Here is a 22,427-nt window from a genome sequence, read left to right as displayed (position 1 = left end):
TGTTATAAAATGTTTGGGTGGAAACAACCCAAGGAAAAACAAAATATGTAAAGTATAGTGCCAATTACTAATTACTGCCATTTACTTTCCTAATTTGGGTAATTTCAAGAAAATAATCATCCCATGCGTTCTTTTTTCATTTCCAGATGAAATTAGCATTTGCAGCCTATATCATACTACTATTTTACATTTTTTGTTGTTGCTGTGGCTACTTTTAAAAACATAACATCTTTAGGCGTCATTGCCTTCTCATCAACCTCCACACGACTTGCCGAAATGACACATGACACGATCAACCGCAGCTAGAAACTGTAGAATCTTCCCTCGATTGACAGTGTACAGCCCGCGCCATCTGGCGGACGAATTTAGCTCCTGCTAGTTCACGCGACCCCCACACTCGCTTTTGTCTCTGTAAAATAATAGTTTAATATTTCCATTTAACTTATCTTTGCTAATATGATAAATACCACGAATGATGACAAAACTGCAGTAAAATAAAAGTAATAAATAAAGTCAAAAATATGAATTACAAGCAGGTATCTTATAGACAACAAACCCTTCCATGGGTAGTGCTAATAGGAATCCTTGGCCCTACCCTAAACCATAACCCTAAACGCTACCCTTACCCTAACATTAACCATTTTAAATGCCAACTTCAATGGGGTGATGTCAGAGTTGATACCTCCCAAGCACAAGAGGTTGGTGGCACCTTCATTGGGGAGGACAGGCTTGTTTGTGGTAATAGCTGGAGCAGAATTAGTGGAAGGGTACCAAATACATTAAAACATAGTTTCCATGAGTTTGATGCCATTCCATTTGCTTTGTTCCAGCCATTATTATGAGCCGTCCTCCCCTCAGCAGTCTTCTGTGGTTCCAAGGATTTGGTTTAGACTTTTCTGTCCTTCCACAGGCAGAGCATCCGAGCATCAGTCGCTAGCCTCKAACTACAGCACGAATACACACTACTTTGTGTATACTGCATTTTGGTGAACTTCTAAAGATAACTGTAGCTAGGTACCTATGTGGTTCCTCAAAGCTTTTACAGTAAAGGGTTTGCTAAATGCTAATAACCTATGCTATGGCTGAGAGTAAAGCTAGCTAGCTAGCAAGCATGTTTGATTGCTAGTACGGAGCTAGCTGAGAAAACTAAACTCCCCATACATCAGAACTACAAACCCTTATCAAAGATTTGCCCAGGTAACCATCTCAACCCAGCATCATTGGAGAATCTCAATTGCATTTCCTTGATTTCTCGCTTCCTCTCTCCTCGTCGCCTCCGCATTTTAAAACCCATTGGATGAGAAGGTCAGATGTCCCTTCCCATAGACCTTTTGTTTTGAGAAGGTGAGGAGAGAGGGCACGAGGAATCAAGAAAATGCAATTGAGATTCTCCCTATGTCTTATATGCATGCATGCATAAATATTTACAGTTGTTAGATGTCAGAAGCATGTCAGAATTTTTTTATTGGACAAGTTTAGGTAGAACCACGCCATTTCGGTCTTTTTGGTTCCTAGTGAATGGGGAGTTAAAGAAATGGGACTTGACCTCTGTTTCCAGGTCCAGGAAGTAATCTCTGTTAATGGTTTTACCCCCATGTCCAGCTCCTTCCAGCAGCGCCTGTCCTACACCACACTGAGTGACCTGGCTCTGAGACTCATAGATGGAATAGTGTATGATGTAGTATAGGGACTCCTGGATATCCAGCACCTGAATCTGTACAACCAGAGACAAAGGCTGCACTGTAAGCATCAAGGTCTCTCTCTCTTTAGGTTTCACATGTTCTATCTTATGAGAGAAAAAAATAACCATTTGAGTGTATGTTGGTGTGCCCATTATACTAGGGATCTGAGGTCCTTTGACCTTACAATGTCTCTATTCTCTTCCTCATGCCCAGCACTCAAGCAGGATTTGGTTCGTAAGCATAAAGAAGCCCTACAGGTTTGCAAGCCACACAACCTTGTAGTTATGAAAACAAATAGACAAGGAGAAACAGAAGTATGGAATTGATAAAGCATCATACCATTATTAAAATTCAGTTTGTGCACTGACTGCAAACACATGTTATTGATGCGCTGTTAAATGATCCCAAACATCCTACCTTCTATATCACAGCCACAGAACTGATTTCTATTGTTCATGTCTGAGGACATAATTGTCTCTATCAGGCTCTGGAGATTCAAATGAGAGAGGAACAGATGATGGATGACAAGATTTTGGTGGAGATGTACCAAAAGGTTATAAACCAGCAGAACACCAGGGTTCTAATAACCACCAATCAATCCCCAGTTGAATCAACACTTTGTAAATGTACATTCTAGTGCATATGGCAGATACATGAACACAATGGCGCAATGTCCTTGTGTGCCTCTGTAACAGATACCCAGCAAAGACAAGAAGACTGGTCTCTGCATCAATGTAACAGATGTGATCGTACTTCGTAACTGTCATGTGCTGTGTTTTTAAAGAAAGGACTGTCCAGCCAGTGATCCCAGGTGATTGTTGTTTATTCTGACAATAGACACAAGACAATGACTTATCAATGACCCAAGCCCAGCTCAGCTAATCCCTAACATTGTGACGCAGTGTGGTCATAATGCTTCAGCAAATGAACATTACACCAGAGGTGTCGGTAGACACAATATAAGTAACATCATGTATGTCCCTCTAACTGTTCTGAGTGCCTCTGCTGATCCTACAGCTACTGTATGCAGTAATAATGTGCCAACGAACCCGATTTATACTGTTAGCACTGAGCCGGTGTGCCCTAGGAGGAAGTCCACTGTGTGCAGCTCACCCTGCACTAGCATGAAGAACATGAGCACATCTACCGCTGCTAAGCTTCCGAGTAAAGCAATAAAAACAAGTAAGCATCCCAGAAGAAAAGTGCTCAAAATAGCCCATGTTAACATATGTAGCTTAAGCTCAATAAATTGCTAGTAACAGATGACATTCATATTCTGACTATCTCTGAAACTTACTTAGATAATACCTTTGATGATACAGTGGTAGTGTAACGGATGTGAAATGGCTAGCTAGTTAGCGGGTACGCGCTAATAGCGTTTCAATCAGTTACGTCACTTGCTCTGAAACCTAGAAGTAGTGTTGCCCCTTGCTCTGCAAGGGCCGCGGCTTTTGTGGAGCGATGGGTAACGACGCTTCGTGGGTGACTGATGTTGATGTGTGCAGAGGGTCCCTGGTTCGCGCCCGAGGTCGGGGCGAGGGGACGGTTTAAAGTTATACTGTTACAGTAGCAATACAAGGTTATAACATTTACAGAAAATATAGAAATGCCAATGGTGGAGGTGTTGCTGTATATATTCAGAACCACATTCCGGTAAAGATTAGAGAGGATCTCATGTTAAATACTGTTGAAGTAATATGGCTGCAGGTTCATCTGCATCACCTAAAGCCCATTCTGGTGGGAAGCTGCTACAGACCATCAAGTGCTAACAGTCAGTATCTGGATGACATGTGTGCAATGCCTGATCATGTATGTAATGTCAATAAAGAGCTTAACTTACTGGGTGATTTAAATATTGACTGGCTTTCAACAGGCTGCCCACTCAAGAGAAAGCTTTAAACTGTAACTAGTGCCTACATCCTGGTTCAGGTTATCAATCAACCTACCAGGGTAGTTACAAACAGTACAGGAATTAAATAATCAACATGTATTGATCATATCCTTACAAATGCTGCAGAGATTTGTTTGAAAGCAGTAACCAAATCCATCGGATGTAGTGATCACAATATAGTAGCCATATCTAGGAAAACCAAAGTTCCAAAGGCTGGGCCTAATATTGTATATAAGAGGTCGGTAGACACAAGTTTTGTAGTGATTCCTATATTGTTTAGGTAAAGAATATTTGTTAGTCCGTTGTGTGTAAAGAGGAGCAAACAGACCCTGCACTTGACACATTTATGAAATTGCTTATTCCAGTTACTAATAAGCATATACCCATTAAGAAAATGACTGTAAAAACTGTTAAATCCCTGTGGATTGATGAGGATTTATAAAATTGTATGGTTGAGAGGGATGAGGCAAAAGGAATGGCAAATAAGTCTGGCTGCACAACCGATTGGCAAATGCATTGCAAATTGAGAAATCATGTGACTAAACTGAATAAAAAGAAGAAGAAACTACACTATGAAACAAAGATAAATGACATAAAGAATGATAGTCAAAAGCTTTGGAGCACCATAAATGAAGTTTTGGGGAAAAAAGCTAACTCAGCTCCATCAAACTTAGCGATGCCATGCCAACAACAAATGCTAACACTCCACATCCAAGTATACAGTATCTGACCAAATTATGAAAGACAAGCATTGTAATTTTGCATTCCGTAAAGTGAGTGTGAAAGAGGTGAGAAAATTATTGGTGTCTATCAACAATGAAAAGCCAACCGAGTCTAACAACTTGGATGGAAAATTATTGAGGATAATAGCGGACGATATTGCCACTCCTATTTACCATATTAAAAATGTAAGCCTACTAGAACGTGTGTGCCCTCAGGCTTGGAGGGAAGCAAAAGTCATTCCTCTACCCAATAATAGTAAAGCCCCCTTTACTGGCTCAAATAGTCGACCAATCAGCCTGTTACCAACCCTTAGTAAACTTTTGGAAAAATTGTGATTGACCAGATGCAATGCTATTTGATGATTGGCTTAGAGAAATTGATGATACAAAGTTTGTGGGGGCTGTTTTGTTAGATTACAGTGCGGACTTTGACATTATTGATCATAGTCTACTGCTGGAAAACTGTATGTGTTATGGCTTTACACCCCCTGCTATATTGTGGATAAAGAGTTACCTGTCTAACAGAACACAGGGGGTGTTCTTTAATGGAAGCCTTTCTAGCATAATCCAGGTAGAATCAGGAATTCCCCAGGGCAGCTGTCTAGGCTCATTACTTTTTTCAATCTTTACTAATGATATGCCACTGGCTTTGAGTAAAGCCAGAATTTCTATGTATGCGGATGACTCAACTCTATACATGTCAACACTTAACAAAGAGTTGCAGTTAGTTTCCGAGTTGGTGGCAAGGAATAAGTTAGTCCTAAATATTTCTAAAACTAAAAGCATTGTATTTGGGACAAATCATTCACTAAACCCTAAACCTCAACTAAATCATGTAATCAATCATGTGGAAATTGAGGTGGCGTGTCATTAGTAAAGATTGAAAAAAGTTATGGGCCTAGACAGCTGCCCTGGGGAATTCCTAATTCCACCTGGATTATGTTGGAAAGGCTTGAGGTAACTAAACTGCTTGGAATAACCCTGGATTGGAAACTGTCATGGTCAAAACATATTGATACAGCAGAAGCTAAGATGAGGAGAAGTATATCAATAATAAAGCTCTGCTCTACCTTCTTAACAGCACTATCAACAAGGCAGGTCCTACAGGCCCTGGTTTTGTCGCACCTGGACTACTGTTCAGTCGTGTGGTCAGGTGCCACAAAAAAGGAAAATTGTAATTGGCTCAGAACAGGGCAGCACAGCTGGCCCTTGAATGTACACAGAGATTAATAATATGCATGTCAATCTCTCCTGGCTCAAAGTGGAGGAGAGATTGACTTCATCACTACTTGTTTTTATGAGAGGTATTGACATCTTAAATGCACCAAGCTGTCTGTTTGAATTGCTGGCACACAGCTCGGACACCCATGCATACCCCACAAGACATGCCACAAGAGGTCTCTTCACAGTCCCCAAGTCCAGAACAGACTATGGGAGGCACACAGTACTACATAGAGCTATGACTACATGGAACTCTATTCCACATCAAGTAATTGATGCAAGCAGTAAAATTTGATTTAAAGATAGAAAATCACCTTATGGAACAGCGGGGACTGTGAAGCATCACAAACATAGGCACAGACACATGCACACATGCACACACACACACACACACACACACACACACACACACACACACGATAACATGCGCACTATACACACACGTACGCATGGATTTTGTACTGTAGATATGTGGTAATGGTGGAGTAGGGGCCTGATGGCACACAGTGTGTTGTGAAATCTGTGAATGTATTGTTATGTTTTTTAAATTTTATGAACTGCCTTTATATTCTGTTGTGACCAACAGATGCATATTTGTATTCCCAGTCTTATAAAATCCATAGATTAGGGCCTAATGAATGTATTTAAATTGACTGATTTCTTTATATAAACTGTAACTCAGTAAAATCTTTAAAATTGTTGCAGGTTGTGTTTATATTTTTTTCAATATGTATATAGAGTACCAGTCACAAGTTTGGACACATCTACTCATTCAAGGGTTTTTCTGCAAAGGATAAGTTCATTACCAGTCTCAAAAATTGCAGCCCAAATAAATGCTTCACAGAGTTCAAGTAACAGACACATCTCAACATCGACTGTTCAGAGGAGATTACGTGAATCAGGACTTCATGGTCGAATTGCTGCAATGTTTCCAACCGTCGTGTCTTTGTGAGATGCATAGTAGGTGAACGGATGATCTCCGCCTGTGTGGTTCCCACCATGAAGCATGGAGGAGGTGTGATGATGTGGGGGTGCTTTGCTGGTGACACTGCAGTGATTTATTTAGAATTCAATGCACACTTAACCAGCATGGCTACCACAGCATTTTGCAGCGATATGCCATCCCGTCAAGAAGGAGAGTGATCAAATGACCTGGCCTTCACAATCACCTGATCTCAACCCAATTGAGATGGTTTTGGATAAGTTGGACTGCAGAGTGAAGAAAAAAGCAGCCAATAAGTGCTCAGAATATGTGGGAACTTCTTCAAGACTGTTGGAAAAGCATTCCAGGTGAAGCTGGTTGAGAGAATGCCAAGAGTGTGCAAATCTGTCATCAAGGCAAAGGGTGGATAAATATAAAATATATTTTGATTAGTTTTTAACACTGTTTTGGTTACTACATGATTCCATATGTGCTATTTCATAGTTTTGGTGTCTTCACTATTATCCTACAATGTATAAAATATTAAAAATAAAGAAAAACCAGTGAATGAGTTGTGCCCAAACTTTTGACTGGTACATTTCCTGATATATATATCAGTAAATGTACATAGTGAAATTGTACACATTGTAAATACGTCAATAGAATGCACTATTTCAGAACATGACCTACCGCTTGCATGTCAATATCAGACTTGGAAGAATTTAAATTGCGATCTCCCCCTCTCTGCAAGCCTGACCAATGACTTAACACCTTATTGATATGTAAATTCATCAAACCAATTGGAATACATAAACATCGAATACATATTTATGCAGTGTCAAGTGGAAACATAACCAACCCTGTTACACCTCTACATAAGCTCATACTCATAACCAGGTGTCTATTCTACCAAATATGATAGATGTAGTTTGTCATCATTCTAATGTTGAAGTAATCTTGATTATTTAGTGAAATATGTGCCTTGAATCCTGAAGAGAATGGATTTGTAGTTTAAAGTGTTGGAAACTAAGTGCACTGCCAGCGGGGTCAAGGGGTAAAACACAGATTGCAGTGCAGGAAAATGTCCAATAGATGGTGGTAGAGTCTTTCTGTCTCCACAATTGTAATAGCCTTGCTACAGTGCAGGATTAGCCAAAGAAGACCATTATTGTAGGGTTTAAGCTGTTTCACTGGAAGTATATCCTAGAGGCAGTGCAAGCAGAGTGCAAGCCACTTTTAAGTGTTTTTGGGCGTGCGCCATGTGTAGAATTCTTCTTCATGCGGAACTGCGCTGCTCGTTGACAATAATAGCTCTGAGGTTTCATGTTCCCTTCTTGTAATTTGAGGAGTTGACAATGCAGATGAACTGGCTCAAAATGATACTTAAACTTCCACAGAAAGAGTCCCAGTAAGGAGTTCTGTCCTGAGAGACAGACAGACCGATAGACAGGGTCTGATTGTGTAAAAGCACTGGATACTAAAGAGCATATCCAAGAGTGGATAGACACAACAGCATCCTGTCCTCTTGTTAGTGAGAGCTTGAGCAGGGCTCAGGATACACATTCTCTTCCAACATGTTCAGGTTCATGTCCTCAGGGGCTGTGTGTGTTCTGTTCAATGCACATGGAAACCAAGAAGTTGTATTTCTTTGTGAATCTATGTAGAAATTACTGGTTATGGATGACAATGGGGCTGTGAAGAGAGTGCAGGAATTTGAAGAATCACTGAAGGCTGTAGATAGTTTTCCATTTGGTTTGCCACTCAGTCACACAGATGCAAAATGTAAATAAGTCATCTTATTCATCCAACTTATCACGTTTGTGATATTTTTTTAACAAAAATGTTATTCATGTTTACCATGATTTTGGCCACTGTAAAATGTGTTCATGAATTAAAAAGTATTTATTTTGATTATTGTGACTCATTGTTTCATTATTAGTCTAGTTGAGTGACAATAGGCAAAACATTGAATAAAGGGTATTTAAATGTACTAGTACTATACAAACTTAGATGATTTGAATATAATTTGTATGCTGATACTGTAGCATCCAGTTATTGCTATTATGGTAGATGAAAAGGGTTGGCCCTTTTGACAACTTTACTTTAGGCATATGTTACAGTGCTGTCAGAAACGTGATTTTCCTGTGTTTTATATATATTTCCACTCTAAAATAATACTGTGAAATTGTGATAATGATAATGCTCTTTTAGCATAAGAGCTGTTTGCAATTTCAGCCTGATTTGGTGGGATGAAGTTTTGGCCATCAGGCTTGCCCTCCCACGCAGACCACTCCCTGACAGTCTTAGTTTAAATTCTTGCTTGAGAAATTGCTCTTTGCTAAAAAGCTATTGAAAACAATCACAATAAGGTACTTCATTGTTACTCAGACATGATTTGAAATTAAGATAAAAACGGCTGCATTGGACCTTTAAACGCTGGCCTTGCGCGTGACCTTATCTGACGGATGATCCCGTCGTCATCAGATGAACAATAAACTCGTACTGCGCCTTTAAGAATCGAGGGCTCAGCTCTCTATCCTCTCGTTCTCCATCTCCACCTTTCTCCCTGTCTGTCGTTGAGGGTTTCAAAGGATATCAACCGGGCCTGAGATAGGCTACTCATAAGCGATATTCAGCATTCAAGGTAAACAAATATTTTTATTTGTTACCATATTAGACCGTTTTTTAAATCAAATATATTAGACTATATATGCAGAATAGCAGTAATGGTTGAGTTTCTCCCCTGGTTTTTGCCATAATCTACCTATTCCAACACCTTGTTCGTGCCATAATAAAAAAATATAAAAAACGCAGACAAGTACAATTTCATAGAATAATCAGCAATCGCCATCGCTTTATTGAAATAGCCTATAGTTTGTCATTGATAACATTTGTATGAGTTTCCATTTTGTTATAAATTATTAATGTGGCTGGCTTTTGTAAAAACGACGCACTTAAAGCGATTCATTCTCGCCATGACTCCACAATTATGACACGAATCACAGTTATTATGGAGGACATATGTATGGTCGCTTCACTTTGTATCGGTGTTAATTTCAGTAGGGAATAAAAGCTTTATGTAATGTATTTCTTGCATTGAGCACGGCAGAACTCGCCATATGCCTGCCGTACGCAGTAATTGGAAACGGTACATCAAAAAGAGTCGGATCCCGGGCTGGTCTCATTCTATCACATAAAGCGTAGCCTTTGATTATAGAATTTGGCTCCACAYCCTTTAACCAACCCAAATAGTTGTGTGTTCGGTTAGGCTACTTTTATTTGCTGAGATATCGGACACTTTTAGTCTTCGCAGGGTGAAAGCTGAATATAGCCTTACATTTGCTACAATAGGAAATTACCTTCAACATTAGTCTTCAAGTGAATAGAAGACGTGTCAAACAGTCAGAGCAGATCAAAAATATATCTTTATCATGGACAGTTATTAATCAGTAATAGACTAAATGATATCGTTCAACACATGTATTCAATTGCGTAATTTATAGATATGCCTATTTATAGATTTTACATTACTCAGATAGTCCTAACTGAAATGTATCAAGCTATCCTAATATGCCAAGTTGAAGAATATTAGTCTTCAATTCTAAAAATAGAAAAGCAATAGTTTCCAGCTTCCACTTGGTAAGGACAGAGGTGTAATACAACATGCTCAGAAATAGGCAGCAGTGGTGAGGGGGTGGAGTCATTCAGATAAAGGTTAGATGAAGCCCTCATTAGGATGAGTTGCTTTTGTCTACCTGCTCTGCGGCCACAGGCTTTGTCCCTGTATGATGGTATGTATATGTATTTTTGTCTCTCAGGTCAATTGATCAGGAGGAGAATGGATCCAGTTTGAGCATCTTGACTGATAAGTTGTGATCCTGTAACCATGGCGACCTGTGAGCGTGGCTGCATCCCTGCAGTGCGTTTCTGCCAAAGGCTGAACCGACTGAAGACCCTGGATGATGATTTGATGGTGACATCAATGAAACGCTGCCTGACCATGGTGGACCTGGCCCTGCTGGGTGTTGGGGGCATGGTGGGCTCTGGCCTCTACGTCCTGACTGGCACTGTGGCCAAGGACACCGCGGGACCTGCCGTGGTTCTCTCCTTCCTCATAGCAGGCATCGCCTCCCTGATGGCCGCCCTCTGCTATGCTGAGTTCGGAGCTCGCGTGCCCAGAACGGGCTCAGCCTACATGTTCACCTATGTTTCTTGTGGAGAGATATGGGCCTTTCTCATTGGCTGGAACGTAGTGTTGGAGTACATGATTGGTGGGGCCGCGGTGGCGCGGGCGTGGAGTGGTTATCTGGACTCCATGTTTAACCACACTATCCAGAACTACACAGAGAACCACATAATGAAGTGGAATGTTCCCTATATCGCCCACTACCCTGACCTGCTGGCCGCCGGGATTCTAGTGGTTGCCACCATCTTCATAACCTTCGGAGTGCGAGTCTCCTCTTGGCTCAACCACATCTTCTCCGCTGTTAGTCTGGTTGTCATACTCTTCATCTTGGTGTTTGGCTTCATGCTGGCCGACCCAGTCAACTGGAGCCAGAAAGAAGGAGGTTTTGCACCGTTCGGTGTGTCTGGGGTTATGGCGGGCACAGCCACCTGCTTTTACGCATTTGTTGGCTTCGATGTGATTGCAGCCTCAAGCGAGGAGGCAAAGAACCCCCAGCGAGCCATTCCCATGGCCACAGCCATCTCCTTGTGCATGGCAGCCACAGCCTACATCCTGGTCTCCACTGTCCTCACTCTCATGGTGCCCTGGCACTCCCTCGATCCCAACTCAGCTCTGTCTGACGCCTTCTTCCGCCGAGGCTACAGCTGGGCTGGCTACATCGTGGCAGTAGGGTCCATCTGTGGTAAGTGTGTCTTGAAAGACTTAGCCACTGTAACCACACCAATGTATCATGCCATTGAATTTCTTTGGGTCTGTTGATGATATAATTGATTGAAGGGCAAATGGTTATGACTTTTATTTATCTTGACTTCATACAGTAGCTCTCTGTTTTGATTGCATTGATGATCATGTGACTCTCTGTCCATCCCCTCTTCCAGCCATGAACACAGTGCTCCTCAGCAACCTTTTCTCCCTCCCTCGGATTGTTTACGCTATGGCGGAGGATGGCCTCTTCTTCGCCTTCTTCGCCAAGGTCAACCCTGTCACCAAGGTCCCTGTGAATGCCATCTTGGTGTTTGGCCTCCTCATGGCCGTCATGGCCCTCATCTTTGACCTGGAGGCCCTGGTCCAGTTCCTGTCCATCGGCACCCTCCTGGCCTACACCTTTGTGGCAGCCAGTGTCATCGTGCTGCGCTTCCAGCCTGAGAAGGAGAAGACCAGTTCCAAGGCTAACTCCACTACCTCCCCTAACACCAACTACAACCCAGAGCTCTCACCCGAAGCCTCAGAGTCCCAGATCATAGCTCAGGACAGCGGGGAGCTGAAGGAGTATGAGTCCTTCTCAGACAAGCTACAGCTGGTGGAGATGCAGAAGACCAGGGAACGCAGCGCCCCAGGGGTGTTGAAGGCCCGCTGGGAGCCCTACCTGGGCAGGTTGCTAGGGAACTTTGAGCCGGGGGAGGTGGTGGCCTTCTCTGTGCTGGCGGTGATGGTGAGCTCTGTGTCCCTCTGTGCCGTGTTTGTGTTTGGGAATAACCAGCTGCAGCTGCCTACGTGGAGCTTCGCCGTGCTAATAGTGGTGTTTGGCTCGACCTTCCTCCTCAGCCTGGTCGTCATATATGCCCATGAACCACATATCAACACCAAAACCTTCCAGGTGAGCCAAACAAATTCTCACTTTTTCATTTAATGCCCAAAGTGTAAATGCAAAGCAGTTCACAATTTTGTAGACTTTTACTTTATTGTATATGCCTACACATAAAGTTAGGGAAGCAGAACTAGACCCTCGCCTTAGAATTATTAGTTGTATAACGTTGTATAACGCCTGCAGAGTTTCAAGCAGACCACCATAGTCCCTATGCCCAAGAATGCCAAGGTAACCTGTCTAAATGACTATCGCCCCATAGCACTCACATCTGTAGCCATGAAATGCTTTGAAAGGCTGGTCATGGCTCACATCAACACCATCATCAAATCAATCAAATGTATTTATAAAGCCCTTCTTACATCAGCTGATGTCACAAAGTGCTGTAAATAAACCCAGCCTAAAACCCCAAACAGCAAGCAATGCAGGTGTAGAAGCACAATGGCTATGAAATACTCCCTAGAAAGGCCAGAACCTAGGAAGAAACCTAGAGAGGAACCAGGCTATGAGGGGTGGTCAGTCCTCTTCTGGCTGTGCCGGGGGGAGATTATAACAGAACATGGCCAAGATGTTCAAACGTTCATAGATGACCAGCTGGGTCAAATAACAATAATCACAGTGGTTGTAGAGGGTGCAACAGGTCCGCACCTCAGGAGTAAATGTCAGTTGGCTTTTCATAGCCGATCATTCAGTCTATCTCTACCACTCCTGCTGTTTCTAGAGAGTTGAAAACAGCAGGTCTGGGACAGGTAGCACGTCCAGTGAACAGGTCAGGGTTCCATAGCCGCAGGCAGAACAGTTGAAACTGGAGCAGCAGCACGACCAGGTGGACTGGGGACAGCAAGGAGTCATCAGGCCAGGTAGTCCTGAAGCATGGTCCTAAGGCTCAGGTCCTCCGAGAGAGAGAGAGAGAAAGAAAGAAAGAAAGAAAGAAAGAAAGAAAGAAGAAATAAAGAAAGGAAAGAGAGAGAGCGAAAAAGAGAGAGAGAATTGGAGAGAGCATACTTAAATTCACACCGGACACCGGATAAGACAGGAGAAATACTCCAGATATAACAGACTGACCCTAGCCCCCCGACACATAAACTACTGCAGCATAAATACTGGAGGCTGTGAAAGGAGGGGTCGGAGACACTGTTGCCCCGTCCGACGATACCCCCCGGACAGGGCCGGCCAAACAGGCAGGATATAACCCGACCCACTTTGCCAAAGCACAGCCCCCACACCACTAGAGGGATATCTTCAACCACCAACTTACCATCCTGAGACAAGGCCGAGTATAGCCCACGAAGATCTGCCCCACGGCACAAACCCAAGGGGGGTGCCAACCCGGACAGGAAGATCATGTCAGTGACTCAACCCACTCAAGTGAAGCACCCCTCCTAGGGTCAGCATGGAAGAGCACCAGTAAACCAGTGACTCAGCCCCTGTAATAGGGTTTGAGGCAGAGAATCCCAGACACCCTGAACCCACTCCAATTTGCATACCGCCCCAACAGATCCACAGATGACGAAATCTTTATTATACTCCACACTGCCCATTCCCACCTGGACAAGAGGAACAGCTATGACAGAATGCTCTTCATTGACTACAGCTCAGCGTTCAACACCAGAGTGCCCTCCAAGCTCATCACTAAGCTAAGGACACTGGGACTGAACACCTCCCTCTGCAACTGGATCCTGGACTTCCTGATGGGCCAATCCCCAGGTGGTTAGGGTAGGGAACAACACATCCGTCATGCTGACCCTCAACAACAACCTCTCCTTCAACGTCATCAAGACAAAGGAGCTGATCGTGGACTACTGGAAATTGAGGGCCGAGCATGCCCCCCATTCACATCGATAGGGCTATAGTGGAGTGGGTCGAGAGCTTCAAGTTCCTCACATCACTAAGGATCTATCATGTTCCACACACACCAACACAGTCGTGAAGAGAGCATGACAATATCTCTTCCCCCTCAGGAGGCTGAAAAGATTTGGCATGGGCACTCAGATCCTCAAAATGTTATACAGCTGCACCGTTGAGAGCATCTTGCATCACCGCTTGGTATGGCAACTGCTTGGCATCTGACCCCAAGACGCTATAGAGGATAATACGTATGGCCCAGTACATCACTGGGGCAGAGCTCCATGCCATCCAGGACCTATATACCAGGCGATGTCAGAGGAAGCCCCTAAAAATTGTCAAAGACTCCAGCCACCCAAGTCATAGACTGTTCTCTCTGCCGCATGGCAAGTGGTACTGATGCACAAAGTCTGMAACCAACAGGACCCTGAAAACCTTCTACCCCCAAGCCATAAGACTGCTAAATAGTTAGCCCAGGTAGCTATTTGATTAACTACAGTTGAAGTTGGAAGTTTACATACACTTAGGTTGGAGTCATTAAAACTAATTTTTCAACCACTCCACAAATTTCTTGTTAACAAACTATAGATTTGGCAAGTCGGTTAGGACATCTACTTTGTGCATGACACAATTCATTTTTCCAACAATTGTTTACAGACAGATTATTTCACTTATAATTCACTGTATCACAATTCCAGTGGGTCAGAAGTCCACATACACTAAGTGGACTGTGCCTTTAAACAGCTTGGAAAATTCCAGTCATGGCTTTAGAAGCTTCTGTTAGGCTAATTGACATCATTTGAGTCAATTGGAGGATGTATTTCAAGGCCTACCTTCAAACTCAGTGCCTCTTTTCTTGACATCATGGGACAATCAAAAGAAATCAGCCAAGACCTCAGAAAAGAAATTGTAGACTGGTTCTGGTTCATCCTTGGGAGCAATTCCCAAACGCCTACAGGTACCACGTTCATCTGTACAATCAATAGTATGCAAGTATAAACACCATGGGACCACGCAGCCGTCATACCACTCAGGAAGGAAACGCGTTCTGTCTCCTAGAGATGAACGTACTTTGGTGCGAAAGGTGCAAATCAATCCCAGAACAACAGCAAAGGAGCTTGCGAAGATGCTGGAGGAAACAGCGGTAAAACGAGTCTTATATTGACATAACCTGAAAAGCCGATCAGCAAGGAAGAAGTCACTGCTCCAAAACCGCCATAAAAAAAGCCAGACTACGGTTTGCAACTGCACATYAGGACAAAGATCGTACTTTTTGGAGAAATGTCCTCTGGTCTGATGAAACAAAAATAGAACTGTTTGGCCATAATGACCATCGTTATGTTTGGAGGAAAAAGGGGGAGGCTTGCAAGCCAAAGAACACCATCCCAACCGTCAAGCACGGGGGTGGCAGCATCATGTTGTGGGGGTGCTTTGCTGCAGGAGGGACTTGTGCACTTCACAAAATAGAGGGCTTCATGAGGAAGGAAAATTATGTGGCTATATTGAAGCAACATCTCAAGACATCAGTCAGGAAGTTAAAGCTTGGTTGCAAATGGGTCTTCCAAATAGTCTAGCTTTTTTATGTCGGTTTTGGAGCAGTGGCTTCTTCCTTGCTGAGCGGCCTTTCAGGTTATGTCGATATAGGACTCGTTTTACTGTGGATATAGATACTTTTGTAACTGTTTCCTCCAGCATCTTCACATGGTCTTTTGCTGTTGTTCTGGGATTGATTTGCACTTTTCGCACCAAAGTACGTTCATCTCTAGGAGACAGAACGCGTCTCCTTCCTGAACTGTAACTATCTGCACTGACCCTGTTTTAATTAACTTTTTTGACTCATCACATACGCTGTTGCTACTGTTTTATATCTGTCACTTTATTCCTAGTTATATGTACATATCTACCTCAATTACCTCGTACCCCTGCACATCAACTCAGTACTGGTACCCTGTGTACACTGACTATACAAAACATTCAGAGCACCTGCTCTTTCCATGATATTGACTGACCAGGTGCATCCAGGTGAAAGCTATGATCCCTTATTGATGTCACTTATTAAATCCACTTCAGTCAGTGTAGATGAAGTGGAGGAGACAGGTTAAAGAAGTATTTTTAAGCCTAGATAAAATTGAGACATGGATTGTGTATGTGTGCCATTCAGAGTGTGAATGGGCAAGACAAAAAATTTAAATGCCTTTAAACGGGGTATGGTAGTAGATGCCAGGCGCACCAGTTTGTCAAAACTGCAACGCTGCTGGGTTTTTCACGCTCAACAGTTTCCCGTATGTATCAAGAATGGTCCACCACCCGAAGGACAACCAGCCAACTTGACACAACTGTGGGAAGCATTGGAGTCAACATGGGCCATCATCCCTGTGGAACGCTTTCGACACCTTGTAGAGTTCATGCCCTGAAGGTGTTCCTAATGTTTGGTATTCTCAGTGTATATAGCCAAGTTATCGTTACTCAAGTTTACGAAGCATGTGACAAATACCATTTTATTTGAGCAAACAGCCTGTTATATTTCCCTAAGTCTTTATGTAGTTATGATAAACCAAGAATACTCTGTGTGTTTTAAGACTTTTTTGTAGCTGTCTCTCCACCTTTAGATATGTTAAATTCTACTCAGTCTGACTCGAGCCCAGTAGATAGGAACTGCAACATTTAATGTGACATTTTCACCCAGCTCTGAGGCTGAGTCACAGCAGACACTCACTCTCTGCTGTGTGGTTGATCTGCTGTTCATACAAAATAAAAGCTGTTTCTGTGAGCTCAAGCATGGCCCACGTTCCCTCTGGCACCAACCTAATATACAATCTTGTCATTAAGACCTGATCATTCTTTTGAATTATATTAAGTACTCCTATTGGGACTTTTAATATTTGAGTCAAGACTAGTGGTCTTTTAGGCTCTCCAACTTCCTTTTTTTCAATGACAAGCACTTATTGAATTAAGGAAGGCATTGATTATTTGACACATTTTAATACATGTCAGAATGATGGTTGTTTGCGGTTGTCATTTTCTAGGTACCCTTGGTCCCATTCATCCCTGGTGCAAGCATCCTCATGAATGTGTTCCTAATGCTGAAGCTCAGCCCAATGACCTGGATCCGCTTTACCGTATGGGTGGCTGCAGGTAAGATTACTTCCACTAATGGCACAAATGTGTGTTGTGTGAGGACCATGTGCCTGTGAGGACCATGTAGCGCAGACGTCCTGTAAACCAAACATCATGTCAGACAGAACTGGAACTGTTGCATTCAGTGGTTGAAATACTGTGCCACTTATTAACCTAAATGATGGACAAATAGTATGGATACTTATTACTGGTTGATCATAGACAACAGGATATGAAACAGGGTTTTATTAAATTATTAGTACATAGCACATGTTTGTATTAAAACATATGCAGGTTACTTTTTGTGTTTACAGAGAGTAAACCTACCAAGTAAGTCAAGGCTTGACTGGAGTGAGTTAACCCTTTCCTAGCCTGCACCTGCTGCAGTTAGAAGATATTTAGGCTACATAGCGCATTGATGTGAATCACACTGCTGCTCTCTAATTTATTTGCGCCTTACATATTGTGGTTGTTGTGGATGGATGTTCACTAATGTATATGCTGTGTATTTTAACCCAATAATGGTTGAATTGAAGAAGTTTAAACTGCTTATCAATCATTGTTTTTGCGGTCAGGAGTGTATTCATTACGGAAACCATTGACTGTTTAAGAACCAAATGGAAGCAAACAGAGCAAAACTAGAGTTTCTGTTGGACAAATTCAGGTAGGTCCCTCCCCGTTTTGTTCCGTTTGCTTCCGTTTAAGAAACGTTTTGCAACAGAATCGGAGTAATGAATACGCCCCAGTGGACAACCAGTGAAAAAAGCACTCTTGCAACAGCTGCAGTGCGGATCCTAGCCTATGGAATAAAAGTTTGAGTTCATCCCTTCTAAACTGCTTCTAAACTGCAACATCCATTTATGGCCAGCTATGTAAACTCTAACATTGATTTATCCTGCAATAGAGGTAATTCATTTTTGTCTTCTTCTAATGCTTCTTAAACAGGTTGATATTTATTGGGACGAGTCTTGTCCTTGAGGCAAAACGGAGCGATTTCTGCTAAATGGGTCAGCTGCAAATTCAAAATTGGCTATATTGTAAAAATCTATGAAAACAAAAAATTTACATTTTGGTCTTCATTTAAGGTTAGGCATTAGGGTTAGCAGTGTGGTTAAGTTTAGGTTTATAATCACATTTTATGACTTTGTGCCAGCTACTAACCTGTGCCTCTTAAGGGGAAAGTAATCTAAAAGTAACTGAAAGTAATCTGATTACATTACTGAGTTTGGGAAATCCAAACGTTACGTTACTGTTTGCAATTTTGTTCAGGTAGACCTAACTAATAACTGTAACGGATTACATTTAGAAAGTAACCTACCCAACACTGCCTGTCTGCCTACAGAGGGTTCACAGGGAATATTGAACATGACAGGGGCTGGGCCATGTCTAAGTAATCAATTCCTAGCACCATATTCCTGCTATAGCTGTGTCTTCTCAATGAATAAGCACATACAGTATGACAGTATAACAATAACAACAACATATGTGTGTGATTCTGTAAGCATGTGTTTTGGTCCTAACAGTATATGTTGCACCTCTCTAGGTCTACTGGTGTATTTTGGCTATGGGATATGGCACAGTAAGGAGGGCCTGAGGGAGCTGCAGCCCAAGGACATGGCTGCCAGGTACGTGGTGCTCCCTAGTGGCAGCCTGGTAGAGACAGTCCAGTCAGTACAGCCGAACGGACATGGGGACGCCAGCGCCCTCCACACCACCCCCTCCCCCGCCCAGTCTGCTGAAGAGCAGCAGGCAAAGAGATGATGTGTAGGAACTAGGAAGGGAGCCATTTTTATTTCAGTGGGCCGTTATCATCTATCTGCTCCTACTCATACATTACCTCACTCTCTTCTCCTCTGACTTCCCTCTCATGACTGGCCTCACACAATCAGTGTGTACTGCCACAAGGCTGTGTTTCTCTGCATTAGTAAGTACACATCACACAATGAGATTTACGCTCTCTCATTATGAAACATATTTATATTTATTTTTACATATTGTATCTGTTAATATGGGAACATAGTAATAAAGCTATCTAGCATTGTTTAGGATATTGCTATTGGTTATAATCACTGTATTTTTTTAAATGGTAGATAAACCAGCACAGGTGTTATTTCCTTGTTAGCATTTCTCTCAACTCCTCAATTGATCCGCTTTTTAATGTCTCTCAGTCACTTACAATTGAATGTGTTTGGAAGTAGGATGGTGCTTTTGATCATAGCATACATTGATAGCACATGTTGATTTGCGGCATTTTTCGTTTTGCAAGCACTGGAATTAATGGACCTTTGTTTACACACACACCCATGTACAAACACATATTCACATTTGCTTTCTCTCTCTCACTCACACACACACCACACACACACACAACACACACAACACACACACAAACACACACCACACACACACACACACACACACACACACCACACACCCACACACACACACACCACACCACACACACACACACACACACACAATTATTCTTGCCTGAGGAAAGACTAGGTTCTGTCAGTGGGTCATGTGGGTCCACTTACAACCCCTGGGACCACCTCAAGATCCCCCTCATTCCCCAACACTGGTGGCTGCTCAGCCAAACGCAAATCATTTACATACATTTTCTGTTTTAAATATTATTTTGGACTTGTTTCATGTAGTTTCTGAGCTGTGAAACAGTATATTTTATAATTTTAGTTTTGCATTTCACTGATGGCATATCACACACATATTATGTTCTGTTTTGGGATGTTTTTGTACCTCGCTTCGTATCATAATGACCTGACTCCACTTGTTAACTTTCTCTGTCTCCATCACATGAGATTGTCACTCTCTTCTTCTAAGGCTGAGTAGACCTTTCAACCTCTCACTTAATCCACTGACTCCCATCCAATGACCTCACTCACTCTTATGTGTCCCAGATTTTGCAGTCTCAATCAACCTAATATCTACTGAGAAGTTTTTTCCCCCCAATGCACAATAACTAGACAGCGACCCATTCCCCTTCTGTGTGCTAGCATGAGATTAGATTATACAACCATCTGATATAAAAGCACCTGGATTATTTTAGCTATGGTTTTGTTCTCATTTCTCCTCATACACAAGAGTGATAATACGAGACGAGAGTTATAAACATGTGTTTTAATATATGCTTTTTGCAAGCACAAACCCAGTTCATGATGTACCTGAACAGGGTATTTGGTGGTGCTGCTGCTTAGAAGCATATTAACAAACAGGAATTGGGTGTTTTGTCAGACTATGCCAGCCATAGGACATCCCTTATCCTCATGAGGCCTCTGTAATCCGACAGATTTGCAGCAGTCCCTGCGGTTGCCCAATAGCTTGATCTAGATTACACACACGCACAGATTACTCTCCCTCACAGTGCTGGATTACACTGACCGCCTCAGAGAGGGATTGCACTCTCACACCCAGTTACTCACTACCCTGTCTGATAGCACAGTGTTCGAGAGGGCAGTAAGATGTCATGACAATGTAACAATGTCTCAACGTGATAATCATAACATTCCCATAGCTAAAGTTTTCAGTCAAGTCCTGAGAACTGATTATTTTGTTACCTATAAGGTGTATATTTGTCTGTTTGTCACGTTTGGAGATTGCGGTAAAACATCTACCATTTATCTGTATAATAATAATGTAACTACAACATTGCCTTGATGTTATTAGCGTTTTCTATATATCACAGTCCTTAGAATGATGAAAAATAAGCATGAGACTCTCACTACCGGCTACCAACCTCACAAGTGTCTGTAGCTCACCTTAGTGTTGTACTCAAAAATATGTTTGTTTTGTCTCTTATTTATCACTATTTATTAGTTATTGTAAACATACATATTTTAAACATACATTTGTTTATGTAAATATATGACACAAGCAACCAATGGCCTTAAAGATGTTTTCATGAGTACAGAATGATTCCCAAAGCTTACGTGAAATCTAAACAACTTTAGTTGTTCAGGTAGCTTTTCTCCTCTATCCAAGTAGTTTACCCTGTTATAATCTCAGTATTTATTCATAGGATATTATATTGTAAACTACTATATTCCATACAATTAAATTCAACAGATACAGCCTTTGAAATAATTAAATGTTGGTGGATGTGGGGGTAACAAAATATTAAATTCATTTTTGTACAACTTTGCACATAGTTTAAGATTTTAACTGCAAACAACTGTATGTGTCTCTCTACCAGTGTGTCTCTGTTTTTCCTGCGTGGGCAAGTGACAGGTGTTGACACTATGGTGCTTTTGGCAAGCTGAACATTTCCTCACCTCGATGAGTTACGTTCTCTGTCTTGTGTGGCAGTAAGCACAGTGCGCTATGAGCTCTGACTGTACCTATGTACTCTGTACTTACACATCCAAATTGTAAGTATTTTTTGTTGTATAAAGTCTAAAAGAAGCTGTGTTATTTCGTGACAAATAAATGTTTTGAAGCAGCATTCTGAATATTGTTATTATTACAGGGTTTCTTGCCCATACTATTAACATAACTAAATTGATTATACACTGTCCATTTAGCTTTTAGAGATAAGTACTGTGTGTTCACAATTAGGCTAAATCAGTCTGTCAAGCAAGAGACAAGCATACCACATGCAACACATTAAAGACACACTCCAGCTACAGTATTTATTTTACTTTTTCCATTGAAAAATTATATTACAAGTATAAATAGAGTAAATTACTCACACTTAAGGGTAAACAATTGTGTTTTTCTAGACACAATTGTCAAACTCAAGGAGTTGGCAATTGAAGAAGTTGGTCTGATGGGTGCTCTCTAATGTCATCGGCCTCCCCCCCACAATAGAGCACAACAGAGCCTCCCCCCACAATAGAGCCACAACAGAGGCCTTCCCCCCCACAATAGAGCACAACAGAGACCTCCCCCCCCACAATAGAGCACAACAGAGAACCTCCCCCCCCCCACAATAGAGCACAACAGAGACCACCCACCCACTTGTGCCATGTTATTTGGTATTTTATTAGGATCCCCATTAGCTGTTGCAAAAGCAGCAGCTACTCTTCCTGGGGTCCACACAAAACATGAAACATAATACAGAACATCATTAGACAAGAACAGCTCAAGGACAGAACTACATACATTTTTAAAAAGGCACACGTAGCCTACATATCAATGCATACACACAAACTATCTAGGTCAAATAGGGGAGAGGCGTTGTGCCGCGAGGTGTTGCTTTATCTGTTTTTTGAAACCAGGTTTGCTATTTATTTGAGCAAC

The 22,427-nt window shown here is 42.1% G+C and overlaps 1 protein-coding gene and 1 pseudogene across 1 annotated transcript; both read left to right on the top strand.

The window, feature by feature from the left end:
- The first annotated feature begins 1,078 nt into the window (after nt 1–1,078).
- Nucleotides 1,079–7,865, top strand: LOC112067988 (protein DGCR6-like; annotated as a pseudogene).
- A 1,126-nt stretch (nt 7,866–8,991) lies between these two features.
- On the top strand, nt 8,992–19,219 carry LOC112068030 (cationic amino acid transporter 4). The gene is made up of 5 exons (XM_024135023.1): nt 8,992–9,082; nt 10,257–11,306; nt 11,503–12,221; nt 17,081–17,189; nt 18,715–19,219. The coding sequence occupies exons 2-5, from the start codon at nt 10,325–10,327 to the stop codon at nt 18,930–18,932; spliced, it is 2,028 nt and encodes a 675-aa protein (XP_023990791.1). The 5' UTR covers nt 8,992–9,082; nt 10,257–10,324; the 3' UTR covers nt 18,933–19,219.
- Nucleotides 19,220–22,427: the final 3,208 nt, after the last annotated feature.

This window comes from Salvelinus sp. IW2-2015, unplaced genomic scaffold (assembly GCF_002910315.2).
Source record: "Salvelinus sp. IW2-2015 unplaced genomic scaffold, ASM291031v2 Un_scaffold19, whole genome shotgun sequence".
NCBI lineage: Eukaryota > Metazoa > Chordata > Actinopteri > Salmoniformes > Salmonidae > Salvelinus > Salvelinus sp. IW2-2015.
This window is presented reverse-complemented; position numbering and strand designations above follow the sequence as displayed.

Excerpts from the sequence above, each read along its gene's own strand:
- LOC112068030 (XM_024135023.1), top strand. The coding sequence starts at position 10,325 with ATGGCGACCTGTGAGCGTGGCTGCATCCCTGCAGTGCGTTTCTGCCAA. Across the intron at positions 12,222-17,080 it reads TCAACACCAAAACCTTCCAG|GTACCCTTGGTCCCATTCAT; the intron begins GTGAGCCAAACA and ends GTCATTTTCTAG. Across the intron at positions 17,190-18,714 it reads TACCGTATGGGTGGCTGCAG|GTCTACTGGTGTATTTTGGC; the intron begins GTAAGATTACTT and ends GCACCTCTCTAG.